General features: G+C 36.8%; 2 protein-coding genes across 2 annotated transcripts in view; both read left to right on the top strand.

The window, feature by feature from the left end:
* Window positions 1-1,393, top strand: part of LOC107756030 (sodium-independent sulfate anion transporter-like) — a 9,816-nt gene extending 8,423 nt beyond the window's left edge. Inside the window, exons 15-16 of the mRNA XM_016573005.1 lie at window positions 112-245; window positions 713-1,393. Coding sequence (XP_016428491.1) covers window positions 112-245; window positions 713-829 — 251 coding nt within the window. The 3' untranslated portion in view covers window positions 830-1,393. The remainder of the gene's footprint in view (window positions 1-111; window positions 246-712) is intronic.
* Window positions 1,394-5,963: 4,570 nt separating this feature from the next.
* tspan7 (tetraspanin 7) overlaps window positions 5,964-21,385 on the top strand; it is a 36,556-nt gene continuing 21,134 nt past the window's right edge. Inside the window, exon 1 of the mRNA XM_016573003.1 lies at window positions 5,964-6,210. Coding sequence (XP_016428489.1) covers window positions 6,130-6,210 — 81 coding nt within the window. The 5' untranslated portion in view covers window positions 5,964-6,129. The remainder of the gene's footprint in view (window positions 6,211-21,385) is intronic.

Genomic DNA, 21,385 nt, shown 5'->3' with positions numbered 1-21,385 from the left:
ACATGCACACAAGCACACACACACACACACGCGCACACAAACACGCACGCACACACACACACACACACACTCTCACTGAGTGCTCACGGTCTCGTGTCTGTGGTCTGTCAGCGTCTCCTGCACGCTGTCTGGTTCTGGACTGTTCTCACGTCAGCTCTATAGACTTCACTGTCGTCCATGAGCTCACTGAACTGCTCAAACAGATCGAGCTGAGAGGAGTATCGATGATCTTCGCTGGACTGAAGGTAGTGTTTAAAATCAACGCCATTTCTAACATTAAGCTCAGTAATCTTTAAAAATTAAAAAAATTATAATTTACATATTAGAATATAAGTATATTAATTAATTACTTAAATTATAGTGTTTGTCAATATATACAAAATGGTTACAAATAGATAAAAAAACATTTATAAATATTGGTTAAATGTAAATAAATCTAAATATTAAAACCAAATGCCACATCCACACAAAAAATGTAAATAGATAAAATAATCTAAATAAGTTATAAGTAGATTAAAATCATGAATATTCTATTGTTTTGAAAAATACAATAAAAATTTAATAAATATAAAAAAAATATTTAAATACAAATTGTACGTAACTAATTAATAAACTAATTTTATTAATTTGAAATACATTTTATTGTATATATATATATATATATATAAATGTAAAGTTTTATAATCTGTTCTTCTCTCTGTATGTCTCTCAGCCGTCGGTACTGAAGGTGTTGTTGACGGCTGATCTTCCTGGTTTCCGACATACAGACAGAGTAGATGAGGCTCTGCAACTTCTGACAAGTATCAATCACTATGAACAACAATTCTAACAGCCAATCACTGGCAAGAACTGATCACATGGCTTCGAGCCAATCAGCACCTGAATACCTCAAACCCTCTGATGATTGGTCGCCTGAAATATTCTGCGCACACCTTTGACCAATCAGCACTCAGGAAGAGACACTTTGATGAAAACTGATGGGGAACAAAGTTACATAAAGTTTGTGTACATGACGACCAAATGATGCTTTTGCACTTAAAACTATTTTTAGGTAATTTGTTTATTTTTTATTTTGTATTAAACTGAATCCCATGTAATTTTAGGAACATGCACTTATTCTCAACACTAAAGAATCAAATCTTAAGCATTTTGGGTTAAAAAGCACTAAAAATCAGACTGGTCTCTCAAAACATAAAATATATTACATTAATCAAGATAATTCTCTTTCTCTGCAGTTTATTGTAGTACTTTTATTAGTTTAGTATGTTTACATTTATTGTTTGTAGATGAAACTGAATCTCCATTAGGACACAGATGTTTGGACTCTTTTGGACTGACAAAGATTAAACAACAGACAAACACTGAAATGTCTCTTTTGACATTAAACTGATATGATCTACAATGAATACATTTTGTTTGTTGTTTTTTAATTACTATACATAAGATATTCAAATATCTTTTGATGCAAAAATCTATATTCACTATATTCTATATATATATATAATGTGTAATATACATTATTTGTATATTTAACGTATGTAAATATATTATGTAAAAAATATATGCAATATTATCTAAAAATAATACAATATAAAGATCTATATTATTTATATTATTCAATTCTTCTGATTAAAGGTTATATATATACAATTACACAGAATGACTATGTTATTAAATCATTATATATATTAAAATATGTATGTGTAAAAGTTTTTGTGTATATGCATAAAAATATATGAAGACTTTATTTGCAAAAACAGATAACTCTGATTTTTTTACATTTTCAAAAATCACGTTTTTTATTATGTTATCGTGTTTTCATTGTGTTTTATTGTGTTAGTTAGTTGTATTTTTTAGTTATTTGTACTTAATCAAAATAACCCAACTGCAGTTTGATTGAGATTAATTGGAATGCACAATGAAAAAAAACATGATTTTTGAAATTGTTAAAAACAGTTATCTGTTTTTGCAAATGAACTTTTCATATAATAAATATATTATCATAATTTAACTTTTTAAATACAGTATTTAATATATGTATATAATGTAAAAAATAGTATTATTATTAGTATTGTTAAGTATTGTAATGCTTATAAGTATTTGCTCTCTTTCAAATGAATGTCTGAAAATAAGGGTTTGTGCTACTTTTAAACAGTAGAGGGCGATTTTAAGCTTCTGTAGTTCTAGTAAATTACAGGCTTAGTAAAACGCTGCAATTTAGTCTGGCTTGTCTTGTGCTGAATTTGTGTAGTTATTGTCAACCAATAATATCCTGACATTACCAGCAAGAAGCGTGCAAAAAATACTTAACCAGTATATCCCAAACAAAGATGTTTCGATTTCTTGGTCTAAAATTGTTCCAAACCACATTTCAGTGCCATTGATTTTAATTTTCAAAAAAGTCCATGTGGATATCAAGTTTAATCAAACATGTGGTCTGGATGGCTTTGCTATGGATAAAAAGCCACAATTCACTCTGTAACTGTGACATTACTGACACTTTTAATATCCTAAATGACTAACAACAAGGTGAAAGCAATGGCATTTTGTACTTAATAAGTCTTTCCTTATACAATGTGGTTGGATGTTTGTTCTTCATCATAAAACTGACTCACAGCGGTACACACCTGGTGAAATGTTGATAGACTAAGAACCAACACACACACAGGTTTATAAGATATTAGTCACACCTTAAACTCTGACCTTGAGCAAGCAGTCGTCATACTGTTAAACACACATCTTCACCTGGTGAAATGTTGATAGACTAAGAACCAACACACACACAGGTTTATAAGATATTACAGTCACACCTTAAACTCTGACCTTGAGCAAGCAGTCGTCATACTGTTAAACACATATCTTCAGGGAGTTTAAAGGCATGGTCACATTATCCGTTGCTTGGCGAAATTCCTTTGGCGAAATCTAGTCATTCCAATAGGAATCCGTACGATGGGGACTCTCTGCCATCGAATAAAAAATGGAATTGCAACTTTTAATCTCACAATTCTTACTTTTTTCTCACAGTTCTGAGTTTATATCTTACAGTTGTAGACTTTTTCTCATAATTTTGAGGGGGGAAAAGTAGAAATTGTAAGATATAAGCTCACAATTCGGAGAAAAAAATAATGGTCAAATGTCAACTCACAATTGCCAGTTTATAACTCACAATTTCAAGATATAAAGTCCAAAATTTTGATATAGCCTATAGACATGTAGCCTCACCCCTTTTTGTCTTCTGGTTGTATTTCCACAGCATAAAGGAAATCTTCCCTTTTTTTATGACATCTGCTTCGAACATAATGCTTGAAGTTGAAGTTCAAACACAGATTTCTGACGCAAACAAACACAATCTTTACTGGTATAAGTTACCAGTAAATTATCATTAAGAGATAATGTGTGAACAGGACCTTTGCAAAAATACCGGTAAGTTCCTTCTGGCAATTTACCGATATGAGAAGTTGAAACATTAGGCCTATCAGTAAATTTCTGGTGATGTGTTCTGTGTGAATGCTGAACGAGATTACCGTTATGAGCACATATCATATATGAGCACAAGTTCAGAACGCGCTGATGTTAGACGTCTACACTGGGCCAGTCATAACATTCTGACGCAGATGACACAATTACTCAGCGCTGTTTATGGACGTTAAAGGGGTCATATGATTTTGCTAAATAGAACATTATTTTGTGTATTTGGTGTAATGAAATGTGTTTATGCGGTTTAAGGTTAAAAAAACACATTATTTTCCACATACTGTACATTATTATTTCTCCTCTATGCCCTGCCTTTCTGAAACGCGTCGTTTTTTTACAAAGCTTATCATTCTGAAACGCAAGAGAGAGAGAGAGAGGGTCACATCACAGTGGAGGCAGCTGTCTTAACCGTGGCTTGTGTACTGCGAAACACATACCAGCTTCATACGCTATCATAGTTTACGAAGTTGCAATTATTTTGTTTCTCAGTTTCTGATAAGAATGAGGCAGGAGAGGTTTCTGTGAGAGTCTCTACCTATATATAAGTAAAGTAGCCTTAGTCATATAGTCTTATATATTGTAAGTCGCTTTGGATAAAAGCGTCAGCTAAATGTCTAAATATAAATGTAAACGTATATATAGCACATATAAAATGAGCTTCACCGGAAGATTATGAGCTGGTTTATCTTTATCCATAAATTCTAAATAGCGCTCCGTGCATATGGTCAATTTACCGGTATTTTGAAACTGAGGTGTAAATTGTACTTTACCGGTAAAAAAGTTGGAACGTTGTTGCCTGTGTGAACAGGGCATTTTTCTATTTACCGATAAAGTCGTTCCACTAATTTTACGGCAATTGCCTGTATTTCTGTGTGAAAGGGGTTTATATCTCGCAATAATCTCAGAATTGCAATGCATTTTATTCCGTGATGGAACGGCCAGGGCTTCCATACACCATGCAGATCTGTTCAAATTGGTGACGCAATTCAAATACAGCGGGTCACTCACGCAAATTTGCCGCAAAGACCAACAGAAATCTGCTTGGTTTAGACGTGTAAGCACTGCTTCGTATAATGGACCTTGTGACCACACCTTAAGATGCTGTAAATATTTTCATCTATAGATTTATTTATTATATTCAGTGGCGTCAAACACCCGCGGCAGCTGCGATTTGACGCCCTGATCATGAGTGCTGTGGGTTCGTTCATTGTATAGGTTCATTTAGGGTGTTAATAGTGGGGTCAGGTCACATGGTGAGTGAGTGTGAACCGACTCGCGTCTTCTTCACACGCGGCTCGAGCACGAGGTGACAGCAGCTGTGTTGTGGTTGTGCTCGCCTCCATCGGCCTGCTGTAATTGCTGAGAGTTGAATCTCACTACACTGGCTCCTCGATAGGTTGCAAATTTGGAGTGCCAAATATAGCACGACTGCGTGCTAAAACTGGAGCCGAACTGTGAACTTATTTCACACTAGACTGAAGGATCACATGAGGTTTCTACTGAGAGAAAGAGGATGAGACGTTGACTTGGAAGTAATACTCTTGTTTACCATTATTTTATGTGTAATTTCGAACTTTTCTAATCTGAAACTTTTTTAGCACCGTTATAAATGGCGCCCATAATAATCAATACTTTAACATTTTAATTAGGCTAATATTGATTTCTATCTATCTATCTATCTATCTATTTGTCTGTCTGTCTGTCTGTATGTATGTATGTGTATATATATCCATATATATATATGGACAGACAAAAAACAAAACAAAAAAACAAATCTAATTAAATGCCCTAAACCTTAAATAGCCTACTGTTTTGTTTTATTTCATTTTAAAGTCAATCATAAAATGTGTCATAGATTTTTGTTACTTAAATGTGATAAAATTTTTGTGATATAATAAATGTTTACAACTTATCATCAGACATCTAATATAGAAAAGAATCAGCTTTATTAGTTTTCGATAAACCTACAACTTCTGTATTTCATTTTCAATTCATTTTATGTCAAGTCAAGCAAGAACAGACATAAAAATAGGAAAAAAAGAAAGAAATCATTAATCAACTCAATAAACACTTTTTATTTATGACACCAAGGTTTTACATTATGAGAGTTTTGTTAGTTTTGAATAAGCTTATAGAATTGATGTAGCCTAGTCATTTGTATGAAAAGTCAAGGAAGGACAGAAAGTATAATAAATGCTAATTAAATTAAACAAATGCTAATTCTTTAGTATAAAAACATATTTTTAATTTTATTTATATCAAAGGTTAAATGTGAGCAAAATTGACATTTTATATCCTATAACAATGCTTACAAAACAAAAAAAACAATAAAGGGCAGATTCAATTACATGTTTTAGTTACATTTACAGTTTTAATTTTTTTCATCACTTTCTCACTGACGCAAAGGCACCTGCCTCACCTTTAGCGCAACTGTCGTCACTGTCATGTGACGTCCAGCAGAGGGCGTCGCGTCTCGAGGGCGGGGATTGAACGTCCCCCTCTCTTCCTCTGATTGGCCAGCAGGGAGTCTGACGGAGAGGGGCGGGTCCTTCGCGAGGTATCTCGCCCTCTGATTGGCCAGGCGCGTCTAGAGTGACTAGAGCGCAGCGGCGGAGGCGCAGCGGAGAATCACAGCAGCACAAACCCACTGCGCTCATGGCATCAAGGAGAATGGAGACCAAACCAGTCATTACCTGCCTCAAAACGCTACTCATCGTCTATTCCTTCGTGTTCTGGGTGAGTGACCCTCATTCATTAGCGTTTTTGAGCGTTTAATGTTTCTGCGGCATGTTATGAAGCATTTAAATTGATTTGTTATCATAATAAGGCGTTTGTTGCAGTATTGCGCCACTGGAAAACAAGTGCATCTCCATCATGGCAGGGCTGGACCCCTCTGAGGCCATTAGAAACACGAATATAATTATGTAGCTATATCAGTGATTCTGATCAAGAATATGATAAACAATGTGCATTTCATGGCAAATGATGAAAATGATTAAAAACGCTGTTTTTTGAGACGCAAAATGAGATGTTCATGATGATGTTGGTCATTATTCATAATTAATTCATATAAATGTAAATACATTTGCAGAACATTATTCCTGATGAATTGAATATTAATGTCCAAAAATGGACATATACACAACATTCTAAATTGTTAATTGAGTATCAATGTTCAAATATGAGCATATCCTGGACATTATTAATTATAATTTTAACATTAATGCCAAAATATGGACATATGCTGAATATGATGGACCATAAATTGAACGTTAATGTCCAAACATGGACATTTGCTGAATATGATTGACTGAATCTGAACACACAAGCATTTAAATTATAAATTGAATATTAATGTCCAAATATGGACACTGGACAGCTTCTAGAAATTTAACAGGTTTATTAGGGTTGCAGTGACCTTCATCTCTGTCATATGAAGCAAACCTCTGCGTCCTCATCTTTAGTAATGAATGTGATGGTTTCTGTCTGTTGAAAGTCATTTGGATAGTAACGGTTAACTGTGACATGATGGCACCGCCCCGGTACCACTGTAGTATCTGTGTGTAAAGACTGATCCAACTGTCATTTGGTTTGATTTTTTTTTTTTAGTATTATAAGCATTAATAGTAACACTTTATAATATAACTTTCAGAAATGTGTATAAGAACATTAGGTAACTATCTAACTATTAGGTAACTACTATTCACATTTCTTGAATAGACATTCTTGTTTCTCGCCCTGGTTCTTGTTTCTGCTCAAAAACCACCCATTTAGACTGGAAGAGATGGTCTGACTGACATGTGAAGCGTCCAAGCACAGTTTTTTAAGTTTTTCTTGTCAATTAAGGGAGGATTTCTTAATTATGTGATGCAACAATTAAAAACCAGCTTTCAAAGATTTGATGCTACTAACCTTGCAAACTTTGGCAAATCCGATAAACAGACTAAGGCTGGGACTGGATACTTTGATTTATAGGCTATATTTGCATACATGCATGTTGAATCTGTTCATTGTTACGTAATGTTTGTTGATGACTAGCTAATGCAAGATATTCTAAAGTGTTTTTGCAATAGTTTTGTAGGCAAAGAAAGGCAGTAGCCTGAAGAAGTTATTTGTTAAGAATTAGATAAATATTCCATTTTATCATTAATTATTCAGAAGAAATGGGGAAAAAAGGGCCAAATGTGCCAAGTAATTGAGCACATGTTCTATTTGATGTGATTACTAAGTGATGAATTACTGTACATTTGACACGATTCATTAAAATCATCTGCAAGCCAATTTGACCTCAGATATCAATTTAAAATCTCATGTGATTTTAACTAGAATACAACCAAATGTTCAAGAAATGTCGAACGTTTAGGAATTTTAAAAAACTCATAGCGATCTGAATATTTGATGATTAGCCTATCTGAGGGAATTTTGCAGTGACTGATTATATTGCTTTGATTTTTCTTGATTGAGTCCTTTGCGATATTTTCAGGTTCATAGAAGTGTGCATAGATTGCATTATTTTTTGGGCTTCGAATGACTCTTCGAATGGCGACTCTCATATAGTCAGACAATAATGATGCATAATGGGAAATTCCAGAAACAATCCTTGAAGCGGCTGTCAAAATCGACATATTGCACTCTGTGTGTATCTGATTGTACGTGTTTTGAGCTGAAGACGTGTTTCTTCCCAGGAATCTGGGCTTCAGATCTCATGTAGGTTAGGGCTGCACGATAAATCGCATGCGATATTTAATGCGCATCTTGTCAGAAAGCCGGTTCTGTAATCAGCGGTAAATCTCCATCACGTGCGTGCTTTCACATTGAGCAGCATTAACTACACAGAGCCGGTGTTTACTGACGAGCTGCGCAAAACCACGTTCATTATGTTGAATTCTGCCTCTCGTAGCTTTGTTGTCATTAAATTAAATTAAATATGATCTAAAATGTAAAACTCATAGGAAAACATTTTAGCACTTTCACAAGTAGTACTTAAGCGTGAACCATTATAAACAGACAAACTGAATTGTGAGTCATTCATAAATAAGACTATTTACGAAAGACTGTCAATTCAGTTGATTTCTGAGTGAAATGCTCTGAAATAGCATATTTTTATTGACTATTTTTCGTTTTTCATCATAAATACGCCTCCTTATTTTCTATATAATTGCGCAATTTGGCTAACGCAGTAATTTTTTGGTTTAAATGAGACATTTATGTACATTTCCTAGTAATAATGAATCGTCACATATTTGAATCGATTTTCAAACGGCTCGCGGTTAATCATTACATCCCAACCAAAATATGATCTAAAACATCTATTATGACTAAAGTTTGAACTGTCTGAACAGTTTAATCAAGAATCAAGCTCTATTTATTTAGCATTTTCACAAGTAGTAGCTATTTCTGCGCAAACCCTTGTCTCTTATTTACAAACGACTCACAAATCAGTTTACTTCCGAATTGAATGCAGTAAAATAACATTATTACGAAGTAACTGTCATTTTTTTCAGCATGAAAATGCCTCCTTATTTTCACGCTATATAATTGCATGATTTAGGCAATAATTTTTTTGGCACTTTTCAAAGAGGCGAACGAGGTGCAATCAAACTTGAAAGCAAATTCTTTAAACAATTTAGCAATTTCGCAAGTAGACTTTCAGCACAAACCCTTGTGTCTTATTTACAAATGACTAACAATTGAGTTTATCTCTTCTGTAAATGTGCTGAAATAGTACAGGTGCATCTCAATAAATTAGAATGTCGTGGAAAAGTTCATTTATTTCAGTAATTCAACTCAAATTGTGAAACTCGTGTATTAAATAAATTCTCAAGAGGAAAATGAGAAACAAGAGACCAAAAAATGCAGATGAGCTGAAGGCCACTGTCAAAGAATCCTGGGCTTCCATACCACCTCAGCAGTGCCACAAACTGATCCCCTCCATGCCACGCCGAATTGAGGCCGTAATTAAAGCAAAAGGAGCCCCTACCATGTATTGAGTACATGTACAGTAAATGAACATACTTTCCAGAAGGCCAACAATTCACTAAAAATGTTTTTTTTATTGGTCTTATGAAGTATTCTAATTTGTTGTGAATTGGTGGGTTTTTGTTAAATGTGAGCCAAAATCATCACAATTCAATGAACCAAAGACTTAAACTACTTCAGTCTGGTCTGTGTGCATTGAATTTATTTAATACACGAGTTTCACAATTTGAGTTACTGAAATAAATGAACTTTTCCACGACATTCTAATTTATTGAGATGCACCTGTATATTTTTAGCACTAATAGGCTTCCTTATTTTAACGCTATATAATTGCGCAATTTGGGTAAAAAAATATTTTTCCTAATAATTATGGCAGCGGTAATTCATCAAATGAGTTATCTGGAATATATATGAAACATATCCAGATGCATGTGCATTTAAGTGCACTTTGAGTATTAAAACAGATGAATCAGTATCGTTTGCTTAGATGTATGGCTGGTTGATTGATTCACTTGTGTTTTTTGTAAATTTTTTTTGTGTTTTTTGTACTTTTATCCAAAGCAACTTGTAACTGAGGTAGATTTCATAATCATTTTGTGTTCATTCTTTCAAATAATGTTAAAATGGAATAATTATGCCGTTTAAAATAACATTTGAAGGTTTCAAATTTGCAGTTAGCATCACTAAACTGAATTGTGCACTTGCAGAACACAAATGAGCTTTGAAACTCACGTTGTGTTGAAACAGCGAGCGAGGGCATAATTGAAGCAAGATGTGAAGATAGAGGCAGAAATTAGATAGAGTGCATGTGAGTGACAAATTAAAATGGAGTTGGTGTCGTTTCTCCATCCTCCCATCAGCTGTTCTGGACCTGTTGATTTCATTCTGTTCGTCTTAACGCAGACAGACGGAGTGCCGTGTGTCCTGCTGTCGACCCTCACAAACACATTCACACTCTCTGTTCCCCCAGAGGCAGATGGGAACAGACAAACAGGGCTGAGAAAAGACAGGCCGAACATGAGGCAGATGAGACCGGTGCCTGTTGCTTTTAACGAAATAACTAGTGCATTTCACACCCAGCCAGTTTAGATTGTATTTCACATGTTAACATGCTGCTATTTGTGGAGAAGAACTAACACCTTGAGTTAACCAGACACGACGCAACACGTTTCCAGCGTTTCCAACACTGTCCTCACTGGAAGGAAAAATGCTTTAAAGTAACACAGCTAATCATAACATGTTTGATGGTAATGTTACGTTCACGTCATGTTGGAATTAACCTAATTGCTAGTTTCCAACTAGTAAAAACCAATTAGGCTATGGCAAACTCATCATTGCAAGTTGGAAAGTTGTTGGGCTTCAGCTTCACAAGTTAAAGGTAGTTATTTGGCTAATTCTACATATTCTGTTTGATATGTTGTTTTTTACAGGCAATGTTATGTGGTGTGTTTTCTTAGTGTATTTATTATGTGAAGTTGGAATTTGGACCAAAGTGATTTTTATTGTGGGCGGTAAAAATTGAAAACAAACGGCACAAATTTGTGTCACTTGTCGCTCTTAACTGTATTTATGTAGATTTATAGCAAATTAAAACTATTTACAGCTAATTTTATTGCTACTTTGTGGTGTAAAAATAAAGGTTCAAAAACGTTTTTCACAGTGATGCCATAAAATAACCATTCTTTGGTTCTCAAAAGAACCTTTCAGTGAACAGTTCTTAAAAGAACCATTTATTTTCTAAATGTGAAGAACCTTTAATCGAAAGAATGTTTTTTCACTATAAAGAACTTTGTCCATTTGAAAGGTTCCATGGATGTTAAAGGTTTTTAATGAAATCATCGATACCATTAAATAACCCTTATTTTTATGAGTACATGAAGAAACTAACATCCATAGAAGCTTTCCATTGCACAAAAAAGTTATTTATAGTGGAAAAACATTCTTCAGATTATTATGTTCTTCACACCCCTCTTTTAAAACCCTATTTATAGTTAATATATAGACTAGGGCTGCAAAACGATTAGTCTCAAATAATCGATTCAAAATAAAAGTTTATGTTTAGGCTTACATACTACATGTGTGTCTCATGACTACACCACATTATGTACGATAAGCTGCAAAAGACGCAGGCGCAAGTGGAATGCAAAAAACATGGTGACATTAATTTTTAAGTAAATATAATGGGCGATATATTGCGTCACCAAAAATTATTGCGGTCATGTATATATATTGCACGATAAGTCGATATATTGATTATTGCGACAGGCCTAGTGTGTACTGTGTATATTATGTATATATGAATACACACACATACATGTATTAAGGAAGAATATGTTAGATTTATATGCAAATTTATTTATATATAATATAAATTAAATAAAAGGGTTTATATACAAATACATACAATACATATAAATATATACATATGTGTGTGTATTTATACATAATAAATATACACATTACACACACATATAGTATGTAAACATAAACTTTTATTTTGAAACGATTAATCGCGACTAATCTTTTTGCAGCCCTAATATAGACATATAGAAATTATGCTTATATGCAAAATAGCATATAAACCAACACACATTGAGAAAAGTTCATTTTAATTGTATTTAGATCTAGTTTTTATTTCCTGTATATATTTTTTTAACGTTTTGTGGCCTCCATTCCTAATGATAACCAGATAGAACGCAATAAAATAATGTTTTTTTGTTGTTGTTGTTTTTTACATATAATTGGACAAAATAGTTTTCACCGTTACATTTGAGAGTTTGCTTTTCTTATTAATTAGAACCTTTTCTGATCCCTGGTTTAAACACTGATATTATCTAGAGATACAGAAGAAAACCTCAGGTGTCCACGTGTTCCCCATGAGAGAAATCTGGATCTCTAGAGCTTAAATTGGCATCAGGATTGCAGTACATTCATTCGATTCATATTTCAATGCAGTCGACATTATTAAAGCTTAGGATGTAAGGTAACACCTCATGCCACATTTCCCCTGTACACGTTTGATTGAGAAAAGACCCCATGATGGTAAGAACGCCTTGTTTTTACCGCAAAAATTGATGAGTTCCCAAAGTATGCTAATAATTACTAATGAATATTCTTGAAGGTTACATCATTGGCAAGTTTTCTGCAATAAATGTTCTTTATTAAATCACGCCTTGCTGAATTTTGGGTCGCTTTGATTGATTGTGTGCATAACGTTCCCGTAGGTTGTGTCAGCTCGGGATGCGACAGTATGACTTTGCAGTGTGTGTGTAACTGATACACACCTAGAATGGCATGTGTCTATGTGTGATCCCAGAGTTCCCAGCGTCTTAAAATAGCTAGCCTAGGACACATCACAGCGAGTGATGGGAATCCTGTTCTCACTAAACTCTCTCTGGCAATTGAGGGAAATGAGGGATCTTTTTGCTGAGAAAAGTAACTGAAATGTTGAAGAAAAAGCTTTACTGTATGATAAATATATACCAACAAATATACCAAAATAATAAGTTACTGTGTAAAATATGATAGCATTGTCATTATGAACTTACAAAACAGTTAAAATGTGTTTGGCAAATGTCTGCAGTGTGCAAATCACAGTAAGTTACCCTACACCTGCAAAACGTTGGCATTGCCATTGTGTTTTCTATGGAGGTGGAAAATGAAAACAAATAAAACCTGTTTACCAAGCATTTGCAGAAATACCCAATTCATGAAATACCCAAAGAAACTTAACACGCCTCAAATGCTTTTGCGCTAGTTAATTTTATTTTGTGTCGTAATTTAACGGACAGGACTAGTCAAATCAAAGATGTATTGTAATAGGGTTAAATTGGGTTCAACTATCTTGTCACCCTTAAGTTAGATGTGTTTACATTGTCAGAAAGGAAATTATACTGCTGATATGGAATACAAGTAATTAAAGGGTGCTACTAGACCTATTTGGCCAACAAGTAATAAATGGTGTCATTTGGAGATTCTTGGGTCGCCCTTCTCTTGACTTATTTTGCTCTTAGCCAGTGTTATTAGCACTGGCAGTCCTGTTCATTACAAGCAGACAATTAAGGGCTCATCTGGTCCGGTTTTCCCAGTAGCCGTTGGTGTTATTATGGAAATGAGAGTGTCGAGTACCACAGTGCCGCTGATATATTCTGTATTTTTGTGTGTGGAGGCGTTGATGCTTAGCGCCGATGCTCTGTTTGTTTCTCCTTAAAGTCCCCCTGTAGTCAAATATTTTATCCCTTAAAACTTATCTTTGATCATCAAAATTACATATTTAAATGTTTTTTCTTGTGAAAATAATTTTCTCATTCCTTAAAATAGCTTGAATGCAACTCTACACCCTTGCCTCGTTTACTATACGCTGATCTATGAATATGCAAATTAGTCCCGCCTCCACTCAGTCACACCAGCCAGCGCCTCCTGATCCACTGAACCGTAGTAAAAGCAAAACAATGGCATACACGGATAATGACTGATAAAACTATCTTTTTACTAGCGGACAACTACAGTGGATACTGTAACATTAGTTAAAGTTGCTTACTTGACGATGTTGTGTCTTCAAAATGCTTTGAATACTCGAATGCAGCCAAGTTTGTGATTCCAGTTCGCACCCGCGAGTGAAGAACGGATGCCAATGCGGGAGAGGTTGGTCTGACAGTGGGCTACTTTTACACTGTTGCCGCGGGTTATTATTCAAGTTAGCGGTTCTAAATACAAATAAATAAGCGCTAACAGCACATGCCATCGAAAATAGTGAAAAATATCAACAGCTAGCGAAACATCTACAGAAAAATATATGGATAAACCTGGCTACCTTCTCACTAGGCCTCCTGCTTCGCAGCATGGTTAATGATATGCTAATGATAGGATCCCTTGACGTGATTGGTTATTGGTTTGTGACGTAGCAAACCGAGGGCTGTTTCAAACCGTATTTCTGGGTCAGCCTTTGGGAAACTACAGTTTTAAGGAGAAAATACTCAGCAATGGTGTTGATTAATAGATTGGCACATGGTTTGTCTAAAGGCATATTAAAAACACCATATAGACAAATAAACAACATAAAAACTCTATTTTCACTACAGGGGGACTTTAAGCTTGTTAATATTTTGTGTATTCTTTTCAGTGTTATTGTTCCCTTTGGAGGGCAAAGGTGGAGTGATCAAACAGATTTATTCAGATAGAACTTCAACCATCAAATCTGAAGGAACTAAGAAACATTTAATCTCTCATATTGTACACAAATTAAGTCATGTTTTAAGCGTGTTTTCTTGCTGAAAATGTACTCACCCTCAAGCCATCCAAGATGTAGGCTAGATGAGTTTGTTTCTTCACCAGAACAGATTTGGGAAAAAGTAGCATTACATCACTTGCTCATCAATGGATCCATTGAAGTGAATGGGTGCCATCAGAATGAGAGTCCAAACAGCTGATAAAAACATCACACAAGTAATCCACATAACTCCAGTCCATCAATTAACAAATTGTAAAGTAAAAAGCTTTGTGTGTTTGTAAGAAACAAATCCATCATTAAGGCGTTTTAACTTTAAATCGTCGCTTCTAGCCAAAATACGACTTGATAATCCATAATAGCGCTTCCTCCAGTGAAAAAGTCCATCTCCATGTCCTGTTGTCCTCTCCACTGACGTTTTTTGGACTGTAATCTGTGCTTGATCTGTGCACATTTCTCTCCTTAGTCAGAAGAGACGACTTTTTCACTGGAGAAAGCAATATTTTAGACTCATATTTTAGCTAGAAGCAACGGTTTGTAGTTAAAAACGTGTCTTACAAACATTAACTGTTGGACTGGAGTGGTGTGGATTACTTGTGGAATATTGTGATATATTTATCAGCTGTTTGGACTCTCATTCTGACGGCACCCATTCACTGCAGAGGATCCATTGGTGAGCAAGTGATGTAATGCTAATATTCTCCAACTCTGTTCTGATGAAAAATGAAACTCATCCACATATTGAATGGCCTGAGGGTGAGTACATTTTCAGCAAATTTTCATTTTTAGGTGAACTATTCCTTTAAGAATCCTTTAGTGATAGAACTCATCCAATTAAATCTTCACAGCTCTGTAGCCCTTCTTTAAATGACTGTGTTGGTATTATCCAGCCCTGAATCCTATTAAAGGAAGCTTATGAAGACTCTCATGACTCTCAGCTGACGAGGTGCTTAATGATACCTGCTTGACGTGAGGAACATCAGAGACCTGTTTGTGTCAATGCAAAACCTGAATACACTGTATTTCTCTAATATTAACAATGAAAAAAGTCTGTATTCCCAGAGTCTTTCTGACTCTAGTTTGGTAAACATCCAGATCAGAAACACTTTTTCCCACTGGGATTGCCTTTCCCAGGAAACATGAGAACAAGGAAACAATAATGTACCTTTATTATCTGCAGTAAAAACTCATTGTGGTTTTGTAAACAGGAAATGAACAAAAGCTAAAGGAGTGTCTGATTAATGCATAAAAGAAGCTTCAACCTCTAATGGAAATGAAATTTGAGTTGAGATCTGATTGGTTCTGAGTGACTTTGTTGGTATGGAAATCTGATTAAAGATCGCAATGGCCAAATATCCCTTTGTTGATTTGGAGTCAATGTGAGCAATGCATTCATATGTTGATTGTGAACAGTGATTCATCTGCAATTCTGAAAAAAAAATGAGTGTCCTACTGTAACATCCCGTTTGTTGTGTGTGTGTGTCAGGGCTTTGGAATTGTGTTTGGTATGAGAGCTTTTTTAGATTAATTCTTGTCTGGATGTCTGAATGATATGGTCTGATTACGTGTGTGAATGAATGGGAAATCATAACTGTTAAATGTTGCTTAGTTAGTTACAGCTGATAAAAAGCCAATTGATAACAAATGAATAATAATGTAGGTAATAAAACAGTTTTTTTAAATGGGTTTGAATTGTATTACTAATTGTCTTTGACTAGTTAAACTGTAAAGTCCTAATTGATCACTTTGAAAAGTCTCTCACGTTTGCATTCCTGGAATATTCCCAATTAGTTCCTGGCTGTGGAATTTAAAGGTGACTGGAATTCCTGTTTTTAGGTCCTGGAATGACACTATGAACAGTTTTACACAGGCCTGCTAATGAAAGAGATGCTATTATTAGCCACTAGCTTGAGACGTGGTGCAAGATTCTTGTGTTTGCTTTGTTCTGACATGGCGATTAGCAGTTTTACGCTCATGGGGAAAGGTATGCTAAGTGATTGTGCTATAGCAGCACGTAGCACAGGTTTCGTTTTTTGTACAGATATAAGTTTTAACTTTCAAATTATTCACTTTATATTAGCTGCTGTGTTGTATAACTAAGCATGCTAGGAACACCTGAGTTGCAGATTAGCGGTTAGCAAGCATGTTGTCACACTAAGCCAATGAGAAGCAAATGTGAGTCTATTATTTCCTCATCCTGGATTTAAAATTGTGAGCGGTGCTAGCCTGTAAAAAAAAAAAAACAATGCTAGTGTGGTATTGTTAGGATCATGGACCTGTTTTGTCGTGTTTTGCCCCTGTTTTCCTTTATTTGGTTATGTTCCTGTCCTCGTTTAGTCTGATTGTCATATGTGATTCACCTGTGTCTCGTTAATTACCTCGTTTGTGTTATGTATTTAAAGTATAGTCTGCCCCTTGTTTCCTTGTCGGATCTTAAACGTCATTGTGCTACGTGTGTCTCCTGGCTACCCTGTGTTTCCTGCTGTGGATAATTAAAGACTGTTCTGTGTGAAATCCTTCGTTTCCTCGTTCCTCGCTCCTCTCCAATAGGCAACCCTGACAGAAGATCCGACCGACAAACAGTTTATTGCGTGTTTCCCCTCCGTTTTGTTTCCGTGTTTCCCGCAGTGTTTTTTTTGTTTTGTTTCCGTTGCGTCCATGGATCCCCTCACCCGCCCGGAATACCTCCTCCTCCTGCTGGAGCAGGGGGAGAGATCGCTCGAGGGCCACACCAGACTGTTCCTGGTCCTCGCCAACCTCTCCAGCTACCCGAACGACGCGCTCTGTGCGTTCTATGACGCCAGTCTAAACTCCGCGTACAGAGTGCTGTCGTCCGAGGAAGGCCCTCAAGTGAATTTTGCCGCCTTTGTGGAGTGGACACTGGCGAGACTCCGGACCCAGTGCCCAGCCCACCATCACCCCGCGGCGCGGAGCTAAAGCCCGAGCCCACCAATGACGGAGAGCCCATTACCGCCATGATCCACGAGCCAGCGCAATGGCGAGCAACTGAGCGGAGGATCGCCCCGGATGCAGAGTCTAACCCGTCAGACAAGGTGCGAGAGCCGGCGACAGTGCCCGCCCCGAGGGAGCAAGCCGTGGATGGTGAGAGCACAGAGTGGAGCTCTGCCCACTGCACCGCGGCTGAGGGTGAGCTAATTGTGCATCTGGGACTGCTGGACGTAGAGGGGGACCTGATAAACTGGGAAACTGATTTGCCTCCTCTCCTCTCTCCTTCATCTCCTGTTCCCACGTCCAGCCCAGAGTGGGCTCCCATTTCGCAGTCCAGCAGAGAGAGAGACTCAGTCCCCGAGTCCAGCCAGGAGTGGGCTTTGATCCCGAAGGGCAGCCCTGAGAGCCCGGAGGCTCACGAATGCCCACCCCCCACACGCTCCTGCCTCCTCCACCGCTGTCGTCTGGCAGCCCCTCTGCTCGCCCTCAGCCCACCATCAGCACGGTGCGAGCTCCTGTGCGACTGCCATCCTCCAGTGTCGCCGTGGCTGGAGTATCACTTGACTCCAGCCTCCGAGGCCCGGACTCCGCCTTGGCTCGTAGACCCAGTGGCTCCACCTCGGCTCCTAGCTCCGCTCCGTAGCACCAGCTCCATTGGGCTCCTCCCTCCCGCCAGCTCCACCTTGGTCCTCAGTTGCTTCGGCAACACCGCGGATCTCCAGATTTCCGCCTCGGTCGCCAGAGCTCCCGGATCCTCGGCATCCCCCTGGCTCGTTGGCTCTCCGTCTTCGCCTCGGACTCCTCCGCCACCTGCTCCGCCGCCGTTGGTCGGCCCCCTGGAGTCTTTGGCCCTTCCTCCACCATGGCTCCTCCCTCCATCGGCTCCACCGTGGGTCAGCATTATGGCTGTGGCCTGGGTCGTGCTAGGCTCCTCCTGCTCCAAGCCCTTCCTGTCTCCTCCCTGGCTCCTTCCGCCTGCTTTACCCCCCTGGACTCTGTCCTCCGGCCCCCTCCCGGGTGTCCGTCCTCCTCCGGAACCTCCTCCCTAGTTCCCACCCGCCCCTCCCCAGGTTGTTTCTACGGCGCAAAGACACGCCTTCCGGGAGGGGGGCGATATGTCAGGATCATGGACCTGTTTTGTCATGTTTTGCCCCTGTTTCTGTTCCTGTTTTCCCTTATTTGGTCATGTTCCTGTCCTCGTTTAGTCTGATTGTCATATGTGATTCACCTGTGTCTCGTTAATTACCTCGTTTGTGTTATGTATTTAAAGTATAGTCTGCCCCTTGTTTCCTTGTCGGATCTTAAACGTCATTCTCCTACGTGTGTCTCCTGGCTACCCTGTTTCCTCCTGTGGATAATTAAAGACTGTTCTGTGTGAAATCCCTTGTTTCCTCGCTCCTCACTCCTTAAGGTAGGCAAACCTGACAGTTATGGATGCCTCTTAGAGCATTATGCTAGTGCTAAGATCTACTAAATGGTTTTCAGTACATTGCTAAGCAGGTGCTAGAGTGTTTTTGATGGTTGCTGAGTGGTTGCTTACCGATCAAAGCCAGAAAGAGACCAACTAATTCAGTTGTTTTTGTTTCAAGTGTAAACTGAACGCTTTTGCTAATACAGATTTCTCTTGTGAAAATTAAGTTCACTTTAGCATACTTTTTAATAGTGGTCGAACGATATATTGGCCGATATTTGGCATTTTTCAAATATCGACCTCGGCTGATAAGTTTTCCTGTTTGGCCGATGTGTTCGAGGCGGGACTTTTATTTTGACGGCGCTGAGAACGGCAGCGCCTGAGTGCACACCGCTCACATTCTCCCTCTTGTTCACTGTCGTCGTTCAGTTCTGTCTAATATGGATATAAATCTATCTAATAATCAGATAGAACTGTTAAACAAAGGAATTAAAATGTATACAAAAAGTATTATAACGATTGCTTTTATATTATTAGCAATAGAAAGGCAAACATTATAATAATATGAATATAAATCTATCTAATAATCAGATAAAACGGTTAAACAAAGGAATTAAAACGTACACAAAAAAGTATTGTAACGATTGCTTTAATATTATTAGTAATAGAAAGGCAAACATTATAATACTTCCTCATTTGCCGTCAGCATTCAGTAAATAAGCATTTATATCATTTAAACAAATCTTTGAATGAATAATGAACATTTAATTTCACAAACCTTGCAGACTTAGTCGAATCTAGTTGAGATCTTGTAAAGTGTGCATTTGTATCCTGCATGATCGCGTGTTCTCTGCATGACTTTCGGTCTGTGCAAATTGAATGCTTACAGGAGGAGAGTTCTGCTTGACTTCAAATTATGCTGCGCTGTATGCATTTGCCCACTGTTATATTCATGTCATTTTCATTGCGTGCTGTATGTAAAATGAGTGTTACCTTGGCTTTATTTGGAAAAAAAAAATTATTCCCAATGCTCACAAACTTCCCAGAATTCTGAGTGCCCTGTTGGTTACAGTGTTTACTTCCTTTTTAATTAGGTTTTTATTAAATATTTATTTATTTGTGAAAAATGCTTTGTCTTCTAAAGTAGGCCTATAAGTATGTTTATTTTACACAATTATTTTTAATCCATTTTCAAATGATTTCAAATTTCTTAAATATAAAAAATAAAATTTTATCTGCTTTATATCGGCCATCGGCCACCCTGCTTTCCAATATATCAGCATCGGCTGTCAAAAAACCCATATCGGTCGACCACTACTTTTTAAGCACTTATTATGGAAATTTAAAAGAATATGTCTAAGTGCAGACTCAATTTTTGTTATTTGCAATTATTTGAATTTTAGCATGCTTTTTTGACATACTTAAGTGGATCTTTATTCATAATTTCATAATTCTATTGTTTCTGAAATAAGGTTGAAGTGTACTTAAGTGTGTACTTAAGTGTATAAAGGCACAGTCACTAAAGTATACACTTTAAAGTTTACACTTTATTTTAAGGTGTCCTTGTTACAGTGTAATTATTAGGGTTGGGTATCGTTTGAATTGGATCAATTCCGATTCCGATTCTGCTTATCGATTCTGATTCTTTTCGATTCCCAGTTTCGATTCCAATGTGATTAAATAATGATATCAAACATTTATCCTGTGTCTCTTTTTTGCAAACCATTTATTGGAGCTGAATACCATGAACAAAAATCAACAGGCTACATAAAAACTGGACTCTTTAAGAGCTGTTTATGTGCAAAATAGTTTTTTTTCCCCCAATGGAAGTTGTGGTTCTCTCATGATTCTGAAGAAAAAACATTAGACAACTAAACAAAATCATATGTAATTTATGAATTAATGATTAAATGGCTCACTCAAAATGTACTTGTTTCATTACTGGATGAATCCGCGTTCTTGAACGAATCTCTTGTGATTCAAAGACAAATACATTTTAACAGCCCCTTTTCGCCACCTACTGGCGTAACAATGTAATCGATAATCTTCATTTGAAGCGTCAAATTATTTTCAAAATGTGATTTATAATTTAACAGGTAGGACTTAAGTCTTTATTCATAATTTCATAATTCTATTGTCTTTGGTTAAAAGTGTACTACCGAATGTAGTGACATAGTGAATGTTAAATCTGTACTTAAATGTATACTTAAGTGTGTTCTTAAGAGTGTACCTAAGTGAGTTACAAACAAGTTATTATAGTATACTCTTTTTAAGAACACTTAAGTGACCTTTTATCTATAATACTGTATTATCCACAAGTTTTTAAAAAATAAAATACTATTAAG

Source organism: Sinocyclocheilus rhinocerous, unplaced genomic scaffold (genome assembly GCF_001515625.1).
Source record: "Sinocyclocheilus rhinocerous isolate Xijiao unplaced genomic scaffold, SAMN03320098_v1.1 scaffold1283, whole genome shotgun sequence".
Lineage (NCBI taxonomy): Eukaryota > Metazoa > Chordata > Actinopteri > Cypriniformes > Cyprinidae > Sinocyclocheilus > Sinocyclocheilus rhinocerous.
The sequence above is the reverse complement of the archived record's forward strand: the minus strand, read 5'-3'. Positions and strand labels throughout refer to the sequence as shown.